The 18178-nt window shown below is 43.4% G+C and overlaps 1 protein-coding gene across 2 annotated transcripts in view; it reads right to left on the reverse strand.

Moving 5' to 3' along the window:
• LOC130119653 (alpha-2,8-sialyltransferase 8F-like) overlaps nucleotides 1-18178 on the reverse strand; it is a 110587-nt gene that overhangs the window by 59952 nt on the left and 32457 nt on the right. For both annotated transcript variants that reach the window (XM_056288230.1, XM_056288229.1), the window contains exon 4: nucleotides 2775-2919. In XM_056288230.1, coding sequence (XP_056144205.1) covers nucleotides 2775-2919 — 145 coding nt within the window. The remainder of the gene's footprint in view (nucleotides 1-2774; nucleotides 2920-18178) is intronic.

Consider the following 18178-nt stretch of genomic DNA (forward strand, 5'->3'; position numbering starts at 1 on the left):
CCTATTCCTCCTGTACCTTTGTCCTGCAGCCGTCACAAGATTATATGACCTCGGCTCCTGTCTCTTCTGTTCTACCAGGGCAGGTTTCCAGCCTTGTGGAGTCTCTATACTGACAAGCACAGAGAGAGGTCTTGCATGTTGGTTGTAGTACTCTCCTTTTCTTTGTTGCAGGTTAAGTAGCCTTTGCTTGACTCTTGCCGGATGCCTCGGTTTGAGCACAGCACTGGCTCCTGGCATGTGCTTCTTAGGACCCGACCCATCAGCATTTCTGCAGGAGAGAGCCCAAGTCCAGTCAGAGGAGTGTTCCTTAAAGTCAACAGAGCCAGGTGGTGGTCTGTTTTAGTCTGCTTCACCTTCTTTAGCATGAGTTTAATGGTCTTTATTGTGCGTTCTGCCATCCCGTTAGACTGTGGATAGCCTGGGCTTGAGAATGTCCATGTTATGCCCCAGTCACTTGCGAACTGACTCATCTCATCACTAGCGAATGGCATGTGGTCACTCACCACTTCCTTCGGAACACCATGTCTTGAAAACACAGCCTTCAACTTTGCTATTACTGTGCTTGCTGTTTTGTTACCCATTTGTGGACCTCAGGATATTTTGAGAAATAATCTACTGTGAGGAGGAAAGATTTGCCTTGTAGCTCAAAAATGTCCACACCTACTTTCTACTATGGTAGCTCTGGCAGCTCGTGGCATTTCAGTGGCTCCTTCTGATTCTTTGGCATTTCCTTTCCAGGCGTGTAGTTGATGTGGAGATCGTAACGCTGAAGCTGTAGCAGCATTCGTTGTAGTCTGGCAGGTGCCTGTCCTAATGGCTTTGTGAATATAGCCTCCAGAGGCTTGTGGTCTGACTACACCACCATATGTACACCAACCACGTATTGGTGGAATTTTCATGTCGCAAACACGACCGCAAGCAATTCTTTTTCAATCTGCGCATAGTTGCACTCACTCAGCCTGTGTTAGGGCTCTGGATGCATATGCCACTGACTGTCCTTGCTGCAGCAGGCACGCACTTAGCATCCCCGCGACCCTTAAAGCAAGATAAGCAGTTAAGTTAACGGATGGATGGTAGTTTGTTCTTGAACCCAGCAGGTAGTTCAGGGCTCACCCTTTTCTATTCATAGACAATTGAATCCTTTCCATTTGGAGTCATGAGATCATGAGAGGAGGAAATGGTGGGGAGGAGCCAGGTGGCAGCATGGGACCGATGCTTGGTGGATTTTTTTTATAAGAAATAAATTAGAATAAAATAGAATTAAAATTATTTTTCTATGGTGAGTAAAGCCCAATTTATGCTCCAAATGTCGGCTATCAGACAAATGTCTCCCGGCAGACAAAAAAGTGTCTCTCGAGTTGTTGCGTTTATGCTTGTCGCAATGTTTCTGACTGTCTCCTGGTATCTATGGAAACGTTTCGCGTCGCGCGCTGTGTTGTAAACAGTAGCGAGTGTTCTTTTTATGAATGAGCGCGCGCAATGTAAACAACGCCCTTCAAGCAAAACCATGGCAACGCTCGAACGCCTCGTCCCTTCAATCCAACAATCCAATCACAGCTAAGTGACATAATGTGCGCGAGTCTGCGACATAAGAAAATGTGTCGTGTACACGACAGCCCTGGCAGACACAAAAAGTGTCTCTCATGACGTCAAAATTGTCGAGAGACATCTGTCTGCTAGCCGACATTTAGAGTATAAATTGGGCTTAAGCCCTTCTGGTGACTCTTGTCTGAACATTGTGGTCTCCATGACGGGGACCTGAGCTATGTTGGAAAAAAATTGTTTAGTCTAACATATTGTAAACCTACAAAACATGTTCAGTCTTTTACTGTAAATGTACATTATTTAAATTGTATTTAATAAATATGTACTCATTTTTTAAATACACCTCTTTTTTGCCTAATAACTCACTTTAGTGGACCTTTAATATTTTGTTCATTATGTTTTATGCAAAGGCTAAAAATAATTATAGTGTCAAAGAAGGAATATATACATGCACAGTGAGACATTTTACAGTAGATTTATATCTTGAAGTTCTCCCCTTAACTTTTGTGTATACACAGTATATGTAGTATGTTATATGTACAAGCTTGTCTATCAGAAAAATGTGGTTGAGATTGCAATATTGCATGGCATTCAGTGCAAGATAAAATACAAATGAACGGTAATGTTAATTTATTATTATTATTATACAAATTTTCTTTAACTTCATGCAATTATACAACATAATAACTGGGCCCATCCCTTGGGCCTAGGGTTAGAATGAGATAGAAGTCTATTTGATGGATTATTCATCAAATAAACTTCTTTGTTCTGCAGCGATTATTATTATTATTATTATTATTATTATTATTATGAATGACTGAAACCCTGAGAGGAATCCGTCCAGTAAATCTAGGATAAGGAAACTGTTCATTGAAAATCGATCCATTTTGTCCATTTGTTGAAGGAGTTTCAATGGTAATAGAACATCTCTCATACTGTGGCTATCTAGCACTGGTGTTTCACTGACTTAGGTGGTTCTTAAGTCAAAATATTTTGAGAGTCCCAATACTTGTTTGGAGACAAAACATGTAATCTTATATTTCAAAACAACTAACATGTAAATGGACATGCCGTTTTTGTGCAATATACAGGAACAGAGTGGCTGCTTGATGCTGCAGGATCATCAGGGTGATGATGTAAAATAAAAATGTGAGTACAAAAAAAGCTGAACACTTTTACAATGAAACAATTACAATTCAAAATAATGTTGGCAAGAAAATGATAAACACCTTTGCAAAGACGCTGAAGAGTTTCTGGGTCACTATGAAGGGTTTTCTCTTTTCCCCGTCATACACAACCGTTGACCCCAGTGGAGTGTTGGCCTGTGTGATGATGGATTTATTGAAACCATGGCATGTGCTTCTCAGCAGAGATCTGCAGAAAAATAAGTCCTCAGTTAAATAACATCCTTGGAAAACAGACACAGACTGGTCATGACTGTACTATATAACTTACTAACCATGAGTGAGCAAGCGTACAGCCTTTGTTGAACCCACATAAGCAGATGAAAGTCAAAGTATTTATTTATCATTGGCACAGCTCACAGTAAAACTGGGCATAGAAATTATTGTGGCTGTTTCTAGTAACAGGCAATAAGAACAATAATGCAAAACAGAAACAATCCTAAGCTATAAAAACTATTAACACAGTAACTGTTAAAAGTGTATGGAATGTGTGCAAAGTAGCAGCATTTAAGTTTCAGTTTCACGTTTATTTGTCGTATAGGAAAGGCAAGTTTACATGAATTCCAATAATGACATACTTGTTTTGCTCGCTCGCGAACAAGTGGAAAATAAAAGTAGTTATGCAAGTACTTAGGGATATCAAAGTGCAAGAATAGGATACATGTGGAAAAAGAGTCAGTGCAAAATTTGAATCTGCTTTGTTGGACAGTGTACTAGATTATAAATAAGTTAAGTTATGAATAATGCTGCAATCAGTTCCATATTAAAAAGGGAACAGCAGGAGCAACAGATGTGAAATAGTAATATCTCTTAAACAAGTAATATAGAAACTAGAACATATACATAGATACAGTTGATTAGGTATAGGAGAAAATGCAATAGTATATAATATTCAAAGTACTAGAATTCTTTGCAAGTTGTAATATTGTGACTTCCGGTTATGGCGAGGGACTAGGGGGTCGCACATCTCAAGCTCTGCAGCTACCGTGTAAATTAATCCTACAATACTAATCCGAATCTTGTCTAAAGTCACGCAATACGTGTATAAGAGTACCCAGAACTAAGATGTCAGGGAAAAACCCGAAAGAAAAGGCAAAGAGAGAAAAAGAGAAGGAGAAAAGGAAATCGCGACACGAGGAAGAGGCCGAGAAGGTTAGCGACGCCATGCAGGTTGAAAATATGGCTAACGAAGGAGACGACCACGAGGAAGATGACGAAATGTTAGACACAGATAAGAATAGCAACCTAGATATCATGAAAGCCATACAGTCTTTGAAAAGTGGACTTTACAAGAAAATAGATGGAGTGCAAGCGACAATTGCGGATGTAAAGAAACAAATACAGGAATGCACGGGCCGCATGGAACAGGCCGAGCAACGGATTTCTGACGTGGAGGACGACGTTAAGCAGCTAACACCCCGAGTTAGCACGCTGGAAAACACCGTCAAAAGCCTTACTGACAAAGTGGAGGACTTGGAATGCAGGAGTCGGCGAAATAACGTAAGGTTGGTGGGCCTACCGGAGAAAGAAGGCGGCCAGGATGCACCTGCATTTCTGGAGAAGTGGTTGCCGGAGGCTCTGAACATGGATCCGCGGGAGGGTTTGGTGGTGGAGCGGGCTCATAGAATCGGCGCTCCGGTAGACTCTCGCACGGGTCGTCCAAGGACATTGATCATGAGGTTCCTGAACTTTAAGGACAGGGAGCGAGTACTAAAGGCAGCCAAAACCAAGGGACAGGTCCTTTACAAGAACACGCCGGTCCGTTTTCACATCGACCTCTCTGCTGGGGTGCACAAGATGCAGCGCGACTATGACCAGGTCCGGAAGAAGCTGAGAGACCAGGGGATCCACAAGCACAGAATTGTTACGGGTCTAGATAGATCGATGCCATCGGCTATCCACTAGTTTACCTTAGATACACATGACCCGCGCTCAGGAACATGTTACATCACTTTGAATATACTTGGCTGCACTGAGCAACTCGTGTGAGTGTCATTCTTTATAAGATAGCCTACTGAAACATGGTGCCAGAAGTCGGAGAACTTATTTCTTATTTTACTAGCTCGCATGTTTAAGTTTGTAGGCCTGAGTAGGTCACATGTCGGAGGATTCCGATTCAGAGCAAAGTACTTCTGCTGAAGACGTTGTCACAGAGGAGCTAACGCTAGCATTACCGGCGCCGATAGCATCACATACAATGGCAGCTAACGTGAATATTCCACCACCGTCCCCGATGAGCTTCACAGGCGATTGGAGTGTCAATTGGGACATTTTTCGGGCCGAATATGAAGACTACGTCCTCGTCACGGGCATACTTGGCAAGGACAAGAAAATACAAGCGGCTACTCTAAGAAGTGTGATGGGAAGTGAATGCAGGCATATTTACCGCCACAATCTGAACCTCTCAGAAGATGATCAAGGGGATCCTGACGCCATACTGAGAGAGTTGGGGAAATACTTCAAGCCAGCAAAAAACACAATATACGAGAGGTACATTTTCGGGAGTGGCAAGCAGGAGGAAGGAGAATCGTTTGATACCTTTGTGACGAGACTGAGAGAGAGGGCAGCAACCTGTGAGTATGGACAGTTGAAAGATGAAATGATCCGTGATAAGATAGTCCTGGGAGTTGCAAGCGAGGCCGTTAGGCGCAGGCTGTTGAGAGAGAAGGATTTGAACATGGTCACAGCTATTGACATGTGTCGCGCAGCAGAGCAAACTGACATCCGTATGAGAGCAATGGAGTTTGCAACAACACCGCAGCCGGAGGCAGTGCATGCCGTTGCTAGGCAACCCAGACAAAACCAATGGAAACAGAGCAATCCACCCAGAACAGCAGGAGATGCAGGCAATTGCAAATATTGTGGCAGCTCGCATTCAAGGGGCAGAGAGCATTGCCCGGCCTTCGGGAAACAATGTAGGTCATGTGGGACACTTAATCACTTTTCTAAAGTGTGCTTAAAGAGCAAAAAGGGGCATGTTGAGGGCAAGGTAAACTGTGTGGAATACACAGAAGAACCCCCAGAGCATAGTAATGGTGCAGATGATCTGTACATGTTTGAGTCAATCGGCGCAGTGCACACCAAAGGAAAGAAGTGGTTTGTGACTCTGAAACTCCACGACAAGCCACAACAATGTCAGCTGGACTCTGGAGCCACCTGCAATGTAATGGGCTTTCAAGACAAGAAAAGGCTGGCCCCAAACACACCTCTCCGCCCGAGTGACACCAGACTGAAGCTGTATTCGGGGGAAACACTGAGCTCTATGGGCACCTTTGAGACTGACTGTACTGTGAGAGGCCAAACACACAAGCTCTCATTCGAAATAGTGAGGACCAGCCAACATCCTCTTCTGTCAGGCTCCACCTGTGAACGCTTAGGGCTCATGCATTTCACAATTCCAGAGGATGTGCTCAAAATGGAACACACACAACCAGGAGCCCTAACTAAAGAACAGCTTATCAACAGATACAGTGACGTGTTCAACTCCCCTGTGGAATCCGTGCCTGGGGAGGTCCATTTTGACCTTGATCCTAGTGTTGCTGCAGTACAGAGTGCCCCTCGCAATGTCCCAATCGCAATGAAAGCAGCAGTCAAAGCCCAGCTGGACAAGTACGAGGCTGACGGCCACCTTGCGCCTGTCACAGATCCTACAGATTGGATCAGCAACATGGTGATTGTTAAAAAACCGGAGAAGCTGAGAATATGCATTGACCCTAAACCATTGAACAAAGCCCTAAAGCGCTCTCACTACATCATGCCTACCTTGGAGGACATTTTGTATAAATTGCCCAAGGCCAGAGTCTTCACGTTAGTGGACGCTCGGGATGCATTCCTGCAATGCAAACTGGACTATGAGAGTAGCCTCATGACCACCTTCTGGACCCCCTGGGGGAGGAAGCGGTGGCTCAAGCTACCATTTGGAGTATCGGTGGCGCCCGAGGTATATCAGCGCAAGCAGCACGAGCTCCTCGCCGGTCTGAAGGGCGTTGAGCCCATTGCAGACGATATCCTGGTCGTCGGCTGCGGGGACACAGACAAGGAGGCTGGGGACGACCACGACGTCAAGCTTGCGGCGTTGATGGAACGCTGCCGCGAGGTCAAGCTTCGCCTCGGCCTGAAGAAGTTGCAGTTCAAGGTGGCTGAGGTGCAGTTTCATGGCCACATTCTCTCATCTGCTGGACTGAAGCCCGATCCAGAGAAGGTGAGAGCCATTATTGACATGCCGAACCCAACAGATGCCAAGGGCGTGCAGCGTCTCATTGGCTTCGCTAACTATTTAGCCAAGTTCATGCCTCATCTATCTACTGTCTGCGAGCCGTTGCGACGCCTGTTGGACAAGGACACACCCTGGCACTGGCTGCCTAAGCACGAGGCGGCGGTTCATGAGCTTAAGGCGCTGGCGACAGCCATGCCCGTCCTGCGCTACTATGATGTAACTAAGCCAATCGCAATCCAGAGCGACGCCAGCCAGAGCGGTCTCGGTTGTTGTCTCATGCAGGAAGGTCAGCCCATCGCATTTGCCTCGAGGGCTCTTACCCCCACCGAAAAAAACTATGCACAAATTGAGAAGGAGTGTCTCAGTATCGTCTTCGCCTGCCAGAGGTTTCACCATTACCTATATGGCCGCGACCCAATCACAGCAGAGACGGACCATAAGCCTCTGATCTCTATTTTCAGCAAGCCACTTCTCAATGCGCCCAAGAGACTCCAGAGCATGCTCATGACTCTGCAGAACTACGACCTGAGGGTAATCTACAAACCAGGCCCAGAGATGTTCATAAGCGACACGCTCAGCAGAGCTACGGCTGGATGCTCCGGCAGAGGGACTGCATATCAGCGACACGCTATCTGCTCTCTGCAACAAGAGCAGGAAGACATACAGCACGTGAACCAGGCAGAGTACCTGAATGTGACTAACCAGCGGCTGGAACAGATCAGACGACACACCGACAGAGATGAATGCTTACAGGCACTGAAGAACACTGTTCTCGTGGGCTGGCCAGATGTAAAGGAGGAAGCGCCCCTCATCGCTAGGGAGTACTGGCCCTTCAGGGATGAAATCAGTGTGCAGAACGGAGTTCTGTTCCGGGGGCAAAAAGTCATCATCCCAAAGTCACTCCGCCCAGAAATGTTGACGCGCATACATTCAAGTAACATAGGGGGTGATGCATGCTACCGACACGCTCAAGAGACATTGTACTGGCCCAACATGCAGTCAGAGATAAAGGACTTTGTAAGCAGCTGCTCGACCTGCAATGTGTACGCCCACAATCAGCAAAAGGAGACCATGCTCTCTCACGAAGTACCAACCAGGCCATGGCAGGTCTTGAGCATGGACCTATTCAGCTTCAGACAGAAAGACTATCTCCTAATAGTCGACCACTATTCCGATTTTTGGGAGATTGAGCTTCTACCCGACATGTCTGCAGAGACAGTCATCAAGCGATGTAAGGCACAGTTCGCCTGACATGGTCAGCCAGAGAAGGTTATTACAGACAACGGCCCTCAGTTCACAGCTCAGTTCACACGGTTCGCTTCTGAGTGGGAATTTGAGCACGTGACCTCCTCTCCCAGACACCCGAAAGCGAATGGCAAGGCCGAGTCGGCCGTGAAGATTGTAAAAAATCTTCTGCGTAAGGCCGCGCATGATGGTGAAGACCCCTGGAAAGCCGTGCTTCACTGGAGGAATACACCTACGGAAAACATGGGCAGCAGCCCAGCACATCGCCTCATGTCCCGCCGGTTGAAGACGTCCATCCCGGCGGCAAGCAAGCTCCTGGAACCAGCTGTTGTCGTGGGCGTCACTGAAAAGCTGCGCCACAGGAAGCAACTCGCCAAATCCTTCTATGACAGATCTGCCCGTGAATTGCCGGCACTTGAAATTGGGGAAGTCGTACGGATGAAGCCCCTGCCAGGTGATAACACTGGCCGCTGGAGAGTCGGAACTTGTCTCCGCAGAGTTTCGCCGAGGTCTTATCTTGTGGACATTGATGGCCCCCTGTACCGTCGTAACAGGATCGATCTCAGAGTGGCTGAGCCAGCTGCACGAGCCGCGCACGATCCTGTTGAACCCGCTGCGGCACACACACCGGACGGGGATCCAGCTACAGAAACTGTCGTTGAGACCCCTCAGGCTGTGTTCGAGCCGAGCCCCATCAGGTCCATGCCCAAGGCGCCATCTACTCCTGTTGGCGCTCCGCGTTCGGATGGACACACTTACACAAGGGTTGGACGGCTGTCTAAAACTCCACTGAAACTCACTATGTAATCTGAATAATGTTGATGGTTGCTATGTGGGAGAGAGGGGGAAAAGAGGAGAAATGTTATCATACGCTACTGTGGTTATTACACTGGTATGGGATATGAAGAGATTTACTGCTGTTGCACTGTTATTGGTTGTTCGTATATGAAAGTTATTTTATTTTGCACTAACTTCATGTGTATGTGTTTATACTTGGAAAAGGAGGATGTTACGGGTCTAGATAGATCGATGCCATCGGCTATCCACTAGTTTACCTTAGATACACATGACCCGCGCTCAGGAACATGTTACATCACTTTGAATATACTTGGCTGCACTGAGCAAGTCGTGTGTGTGTCATTCTTTATAAGATAGCCTACTGAAACAAGAATCATCTTTCCAGCCCGGCTCCTGGTAACACACGACGAGAGACCCCACACCTTTCAAACCCCGGCAGAAGTGGAGCGGTTTATTCAATCCCTCGGATAAGGACTGATGCAGTAGGCTATTAAGCTCACTTTATTTTATTTTATTTCCATTTACACGAAAGATGTAGCTACGTGTTCGGGCTGTCGCCATTTTGTTTTTGTTTAGACTTTATTTTTCTACCTGGACAGGACGGAGTCTGGTTTATAGCTAGACTATTCAGCTTTTGTGAAATGCACTTAACCCTGAATGAGAGACAATGTCCAAGCACCAGCCGAAATGACATGGGCACATCCAAGTAGGCCTAGACCTAAGGGACAGAGAGAGTCATCATCGGTTTATGCGCCTGTCGGAGGAAGGAAGGCCCAATGCATCGCGGACTCTTGTGACCAGGCTACAGACTTTTCCCTCTCCTCGTCTTCCAGTCTGCATGCACGGGTTCCAGGTTTGTGTATGTGCTCGGATGGTTAATTTTATATATGCCTACATGTTGTTGGCGTTGAACAGTTCATTAATGATGTTATGTGTGATTAGTATTTAGAAAACGTAAGATAGCGAGCTAGAGCGAGAAGAAAAGAAAAGTTAGAGAAACTCGTTTTAGCGGTAGTTAAACGTGGGATGGGAGGGGATGTCCAGAGTTCATGGACTTTAGGTTCGTATGGGGTTGAGAGTGGGTTGTTGTGGTTTCATTTTATTATTTATTCTTTCATCAGTGGGTGTGGTTTGTCAAAGTACTTCTTCACTACGGTTCCTAATATAACATACCGGAATCAATGTCAGAGAGTTGCAAGGTAAAATTTCCTTCGTGGAATTGTAGGGGTTTGATCAAACTCACAAAAGTGAAGCAGGTAATGAGCAGGATAAAATCCTTGAAATCAAAAATCGTTTTTTTACAAGAAACACACATGGTGGATGAGGACGTTCCCAAAATAGCAAGACGATGGCAGGGTCAAGTGTTGTCTGCTCCTTACACCACTCATGCTAGAGGGGTTATGATACTAATTCATAAATCGGTTCCATTACGGGTACAGCATGTAGTTAAGGACCCTGCAGGGAGGTATATTATAGTCCAGGGTAGGTTATTATCTGAAACCTTAACTTTGATAAATGTTTACGGCCCCAATGAAGATGACTCTAAATTCTATAATAGTCTGTTTTTGACTGCTTCAAATCATCCTGGGAAATACATAATAGCTGGCGACTTTAACTGTACGTTAGATCCTTCAAAAGACAGGTCAACTGGTTTAGATGATACCCACAGTAAGTCCAGAAAGACGATACACCATTTTATGAAGGAATTAAATTTGTTTGATGTTTGGAGGCATGGTAAACCGAACGCAGTAGAATATTCCTGCTATTCCGGTACTCATAGAACTCACTCACGCATAGACTACTTTTTGGTTTCAGCGCTACTTGTCTCCAAAATAGATGAATGTCATTATAGTAGTATAGTTCTGTCTGACCACGCTGCAGTATCCTTGACCTATGAAGATAATAACTTAGTGTGCGACCCCCCGAGATGGCGTTTTCAACCGGGGTGGCTTGCGGATCCTACATTCATAGATTTCTTAGATAAGCAGATTGACCTGTATTTTGAATGTAACAAGTCCCAGACTTCTGCTAGCACAAGGTGGGAGGCTTTCAAAGCCTTTATCAGGGGCCAAATCATTTCCTTCACTAGTTCCAAGAAAAAGGCTACACGACTTGAAATGAAGACATTAGATGAGGAAATTAAAAAACTGGAAACAGAAATATATAATAATAGAAATACACCTACAGATGTTCATACAAGACTGCTACTGCTTAGAGCACAGTACAATGAACTGGCAGCTAATAAAGCGGCTGCTGATTTAATGAGACTCAAACAGTCCTACTATGATCAGGGGGAAAAGCCCGGAAAACTTCTAGCATGGCGCATTAAACAACAACAAACAGAAAGGTCTATTAATTGTATTGAAGTCCCAAGTGGTAGAACTATAGTGGACCCAACAGAGATTAATGAAGCCTTTAGAGACTTCTACAGGAAATTATACAGCTCTGAGTGCTCTCCTAATCTGGACACGCAAACACAATTCCTAGACAATCTTAATATTCCTAAAATTTCGGAAGAGGAAAGTAGAGTATTAGATCAAGATGTAACTGCATTGGAAATTGCAGAAGCAATTGGGTGTATGCAGGCTGGAAAATCAGCGGGTCCAGATGGCATCCCTATAGACATTTATAAAAAATTTCAAACCAAATTAATACCACCCCTCTTGGAGATGTTTCAGGAATCCTTTGAGAATGGTCCTCTCCCTACATCTATGAGGGGCGCCCTAATCACTTTACTCCCAAAACCGGGGAAACCAAATACAAAATGTGAAAATATGCGTCCAATTAGTCTCCTAAATTCTGATACAAAAATACTCTGTAAAATTCTTGCAAGAAGATTGGAGGATCTTCTACCTAGAGTAGTGGGAGAAGACCAGAACGGATTCATTCAAGGGAGACAGGGTTTTCATAACGTTAGACGAGTGCTCAATATTTTATACAGTCAGGGGGAGGCGCCTGACACGGCCTTACTTTCACTTGATGCAGAGAAGGCCCTCGACCGTGTTGAATGGCCTTATCTGTTTGAAGTGTTAACACGATTTGGCCTTGGGGATACATTTATCAAATGGGTAAGATTGCTTTGTACAGGGCTTACTGCAGAAGTTTTGACGAATAGTAAGGTTTCTAAACCTTTTAACATTTGTAGAAGTTGCCCTCAAGGGAGCCCTTTATCGCCTTTACTTTTTATCCTAGCGATAGAACCATTTGCTATAGCGGTGAGGACACACAGCGATATTTATGGAATTCGAGAGGGACATCTGGAGCACAGGGTAGCACTCTTCGCCGATGATGTGATATTAATGCTTAAAAATCTGCATAGATCTATCCCAGCGCTCCTAAGCCTTATTGAATCATTTGGGAAAATATCTGGTTATAAAGTTAATTACTCCAAATCATCTATAATGTTACTGAATGAAACAGAGAGGAAGAATGGTCTTGTTTATGCTTCTACCTTCAACCCAACAGACACATTTACATATCTGGGAATAAAAATTGTCCCTGAGGTGAATAAGATTGCTCAGTCAAATTATGAGCCCATCCTGGACGCTAGTATTGCTTCGATAGAGCGTTGGACATCCTTACCTATTTCAATGATCGGCAGGATTAATATCCTAAAGATGAATATACTTCCCAAATTTCTTTATTTGTTCCAGAATATCCCCCTACCCCCTCCTTCATCTTTGTTCACGAAAATCAAGAAACTGTTTACCAACTTTATTTGGCAAAATAAACGTCCTAGATTACGTCTATCTTTACTTTATCTACCATATGATCGAGGAGGCCTGAAATGTCCAAATATCCAATGGTATTACTGGGCAGCACAATTAAGGTCGATTATGTTTTACTTCTCATCTGGAAGTCCCCCAGCTTGGATTGATCTGGAAGCCTGCTCTGTTAAACCAGGCTTACCATTGCACCTGTATTTGTATTCAGCAGACCGTAAATATCTGAAGAAAAATACAGACAACCCTATAATATTGAATATGATTGATGTTTGGTTCGATGCTTGTAAGTATTTGAATATAAATATGTCCCGGTCACGCTTCAGTCCTATTTGGGGTAATGCCAATTTCAAACTAGGGCAAAATGATAGGGGATTTAAATTATGGGCTGAAAAGGGGTTAAGGAAAGTGCAAGACATGTACAGGGAGGAGGATGAAGTATTCATGTCCTTTGAGGAAATATCTACCAAGTATGACATTCCAAGGAATCATTTTTTCAAATATCTTCAGCTAAGGAGTTTTATATCATCCTGTCAAAGCCATTCATTAGACATTCCTACTATTTCTATATTAGAAGTTGCAGTCACAAAACACTGTTATGATAAAGGTTTAATTTCAACTATGTATGACTTATTTGTATCTGGATCTGATGAATCATCAGAGACAAAACTGAGATTATGGGAGGGAGATATAGAGGAGGAAATATCTTTAGAAGAATGGAGTGAGGCATGTAAAGAGGCCCAGAGACAGATAGTTAGCAGCAACCTAAAGCTTCTACAGTATAAATGGCTGATGCGTACATATATAACTCCTGTTAAATTGCACAAGTTTAATGACAATATTCCTGATACCTGTATTAAGTGTAGTGAGGCAAGGGGGACGCTGTTTCACTGTATATGGGAATGTGTGGCAGTGAAAACCTTCTGGCAAGATGTTGTTGATATGATTGATCAAATTTTGTCAAAGAAATGACCATTGAGTCCAAAGCTTTTTATTCTTGGTTTATATCCTACCACCCCACATTTACATAGCAATGAGTTCAGATTTATAGATATGTGTATATTACAAGCAAAACGTGTAATTGCTCTTAATTGGAAAAGTGTTGATGGACCAAGAATTGGTATGTGGGTTAAAGAAATGGCCTCAAACATGTCAATGGAAAAGATAATGTATATTGTTAGATGTAAACAAAGTGTTTTTGATAAAATCTGGGGATTGTTTCTGAACTCCCTAAGACGTAATACTAATGTTGGTAACTTGCTTAATCAAGAACAAGCTCTGGGGGAGTAGAACAACTCTATCTGACTGTTTATATGCGTAAAAGCAACTGAAAAAAAACCACACCCTCTAATCAGTCTGTGAAAGAAATTATTGTTATTATTATTTTATTTTATTATTTTTATTAATTGAATTTTTATCTTTATTATCTTCTTTAACCCTGCTTTGAATTGTATTACTTGTTATAGGGACAGGGTTATGGGGGGGGGTAGGGTGAAAATGTTTGCTGCACTGTGCTATTACTTGTTTTGATGTAATTTGCAAACAAAATTCAATAAATATATTGCTTAAAAAAAAGTTGTAATATTGTAACAGTGAAGGTGGCAAGTGCCAGTGTGGCAGAAGTTAACAGTAAAGTTGCCAGTACCTGAGATGGATGGAACTACTTAAAATTTAGTAACCTGCAGATACTAGGTTGTTTTCATAGCATCACTTAGATAGGTCTCTGACCTCCTTTCTGTAGACTGAAATTAGGCCTACAATGGTTGTGACATCAGCAAATTTGAAAATGATGCTGGAATTGTACTTTGCAATACAGTCATGGCCATACAGGGAGTACAGTAAGGGGCTGAGCACATGTCCCTGTGGAGCAATTGTGCTAAGGGTCAGTGTGGTGGATGTTTTTTAGCTGCCCATTCTCATCACCTGGGGCCAGCACAGATGGCTATTCAGTCCTAGATCCTGCAGAAAGCTGGGCTGGGTGTTTTTGTAGAATGTAGACTCCTCAAAATAAGTTTTTTTCCCCCACACATATCCCCCCCCACACACACACACACTCAGTTATATTAGTGGCTTCTCAGGTACAGTTGGATTTTAACAGTTTTTAATTTTTCTTCATCAGTCCAAAAAAGACACCATTTGTGATTAAGTGGATGCCAATCGCTTCTTGCTCTATGCCTCCAAACCCAGTTCACTCTTCTTTTACATGCTCAGCAGTCAGCATGTGCAAGAAGAGGATGCACACATTCACACATTCTGCAGAGAAAGAGAGAGAGGCCAGCTCAAATTTACTGGATTTTTTGCAAGCTTGTTGTGTATTTATTCTATAACTTTGATCATCATGTTAAATCTACGAAAGAAAGCATGCCCTTGTATAGCCACAGCAACTATGCTATGCATTTGTTAATGTGCAGCATAGTTGCTGTTGCTAGCCATTGCAAGGCTACACTATAAAAAAAATAGTTGAGAATATTGAAAATTTCAAAGTAACCTTATTCAGTAAGATTTTTTTAGTTTTCTCAATGGTTTGCCATGTGATTACCCAATCTAATGTAATATTGTTGTTCCAACTAATATTTGTTTCCTTTGTTAATAGTCATTATTATTAATCCTTCGTTCTGCCAGTTCAGATTTGTTTGTTCAATAAACAGTGCTGTTCACAGACCTACAAAAAGCTAATCAAAAATATAATCTTTTTTTCCAATACATTTAATAGTTTTCTTCGGCCAAAATTATTATATATCTTAAATTCTCAAATTAATCCAAAATACTCAATTTTGCACATTTTACATACTTTATTTAACTGTGACCCAAGTGTGTATATCAATAATAATGAAAAAAGAAAACCAAGTGGCACTTTTTAAACAAAGACCAGTTACAATTTATAGTGAAACAAAACAATCCATTATCATAACAAAATAAAATGAAAAACATGAAAAGACAACATACTGCCGACTTGACACACACAAGAAAAGTCCTGAGTCCCATTTTAAAACCACCACAAATGTCACAGTACAAACACTTAAAGCCAAAACATTTCCCAATATATCATAAATTCTCTCTTCTGAATTTCTGTAAAATATACTAAAGTAACTCTTTAAAAACAACTGCTATATTGTTAAAACCAATGTTACACAAAGGCAGTGTAAACGAACAGTAAACCCATGTCACCTCTGACATATCCCAAATCAAACTCACTTTCAGTCAAAGTAGTCACAGATATCTTTGATTAATGGTTGCACAAAGTTATTGTCCATACTACACTATGTGCACTAGTTCGCCTTGCGGGTATATTCATCCACGGGAAAGGCTCCAAGAAGAAACCCTGAGGAAAAATCTGCATCTGTCTCCATTGCCAGTCATCTCACTAGTCTTGCCACTGGTAGGAGGTGGTCTCAGACGAGAGAGTGGGGTTGATGATGCGCGACTCTTCCTCACTTTAATCATCGTGCAAGTCATCTGTCATCCATAACAGGATGACTAGATGGTCCTCGTTGCTTTGACGGATGAAATAATACGCTATTTGTGGTTGTCATATATCGCCCACCAGGGTATCAATTGAGGGACTTTGTAATTGAGCTAGACATGTTATTCTCTGCCATTCCTGACAATTACACATCGCTGATTGTCATGGGAGACGTGAATATCTTTACTGAAAAATCCAAAGCGACTGACTGACTTCCTGTCTCTTCTGTCCTCTTTTGACATCAGACAGGTCCCCACCCCTCCCACACACAAAGCGGGCAATACTCTTAATCTGATTTTGACTCAGAACTGCAAATTTGACTGTCACCCACCTACATCTGTCAGACTACTTCAATTATTCAATTTACGGCCTCCTTACTGGAACGTCCTCACATTCCTCAACAAACTTCCAGTCCCTTACACCGACCCAGCTCTCCAATGAGGTCTTGGCTTCCATGCCTCCTCATAATGAATTCTCTTCACTCCCTGTCAATGAGGCTACAGACACACTCTGTTCCTCACTAGCCTCCTCTCTTAACAAACTCTGCCCTCTAGCATCCAAACCTGCTCATAATGCCCCCCTACCCCCACCCCAGTTCATGGCTCAATGAGGTCATCGGAGAGGAAAGGGTGGAGTCAGAGCAGCAGAGAGAAAATGGCATAAAACCAGAGAATCCACTGACCTTAGTGACTATCAGTGTTTCCTAGCATCATTCTCCTCCAGCTTAAAAACAGCTAAGACCACTTACTATCAGAACAAGATTTGTGGCGCCACTGATGCTCGAAAAATATTTTTTGCTTTTAACTCACTCCTCAATCCACCTCCTCCTCTGACCTCCACTCTGCTCATTCCTGACATGTTCACCTCGTACTTTACTGATGAGGTTTCTGCCATCAGTAACCAGTGTCTGAGCCTGACCAACTATGTGTGCCACTGCCAGCTAACAGTGCCTCACTCACCTCATTCTCCCACCTGACTGAGGAGAAAGTCTCCAAGCTTCTGCTGGACTCTTGTCCCACTTGTCCGCTGGACCAGATACCATCCAACTTCCTACAACCATTTCTCTTGCACTTAACCCCGCAGTCACACACATCATCAACTCCTCGCTTACGACTGGTGTTCCCTACTGCATTTAAGCAAATTCAGGTCACCCCGTAGCTGAAAAAACCTACACTCATCCCAGCCCATGTTGAAAACTACAGACTGGTTTCACTCCTACCCCTTTCTTTCAAAAATATTTGTGTGCACTGTCTTAACTGAGTCTCTGAATTCCTTTCTGAGAACAATCTGTATGATCCGAATCAGTCTGGTTTAAAGCAGGGTCACTCTATCGAGACTGTACTGCTGTCGGTAATATAATCATTGTTTGGCTGGAGCTGCTGGTCAGTCCTCAGGTTTATTGCTGTTAGATCTGTCAGCTGGCTTTGACATGGTTAACCACCAAATCCTCCTCTCCACACTCACTGAGTTTGGTATCCCAGGATCTGCCCTCCCCTTGTTCATGTCCTACCTCTCAGGGAGATCTTTTCATGTGTCTTGGGGTGGAGAAGTATCCAAACTGCACAGCTTATCCGCAGGGGTACCTCAAGGGTCAGTGCTGAATCCCCTTCTCTTCTCAATATACACCATCTCACTTGGTGCAATCATCCGATCCCATGGTTTCTCATACTATTGCTATGCTGACGATACCCAGCTTTTCCTATCATTCCCACCAGATGACCTCACATTCTCAGCATGGATATCATCATGCCTTGCTGATATCTCTGCATGGATGAAAGAACGCCACCTTCAGCTTAACCTATCTAAGACCGAGTTCCTTGTCATCTCAGCCAGTTCATCCTTACAACAGCAGATCAATATCCAGTTCAGATCAACCCAACTCATGCCCACAAAGTCTGCCCGAAACCTGGGTGTCATGATTGATAACCAACTAACCTTTAAGGTTCACATGGCCTCGGTTGCTCAGTCATGGCAATTTGCCCTGTACAACATCAGGAAAATTAGA

The sequence above is a fragment of the Lampris incognitus genome, chromosome 10, assembly GCF_029633865.1.
Source record: "Lampris incognitus isolate fLamInc1 chromosome 10, fLamInc1.hap2, whole genome shotgun sequence".
Taxonomy (NCBI): Eukaryota; Metazoa; Chordata; class Actinopteri; order Lampriformes; family Lampridae; genus Lampris; species Lampris incognitus.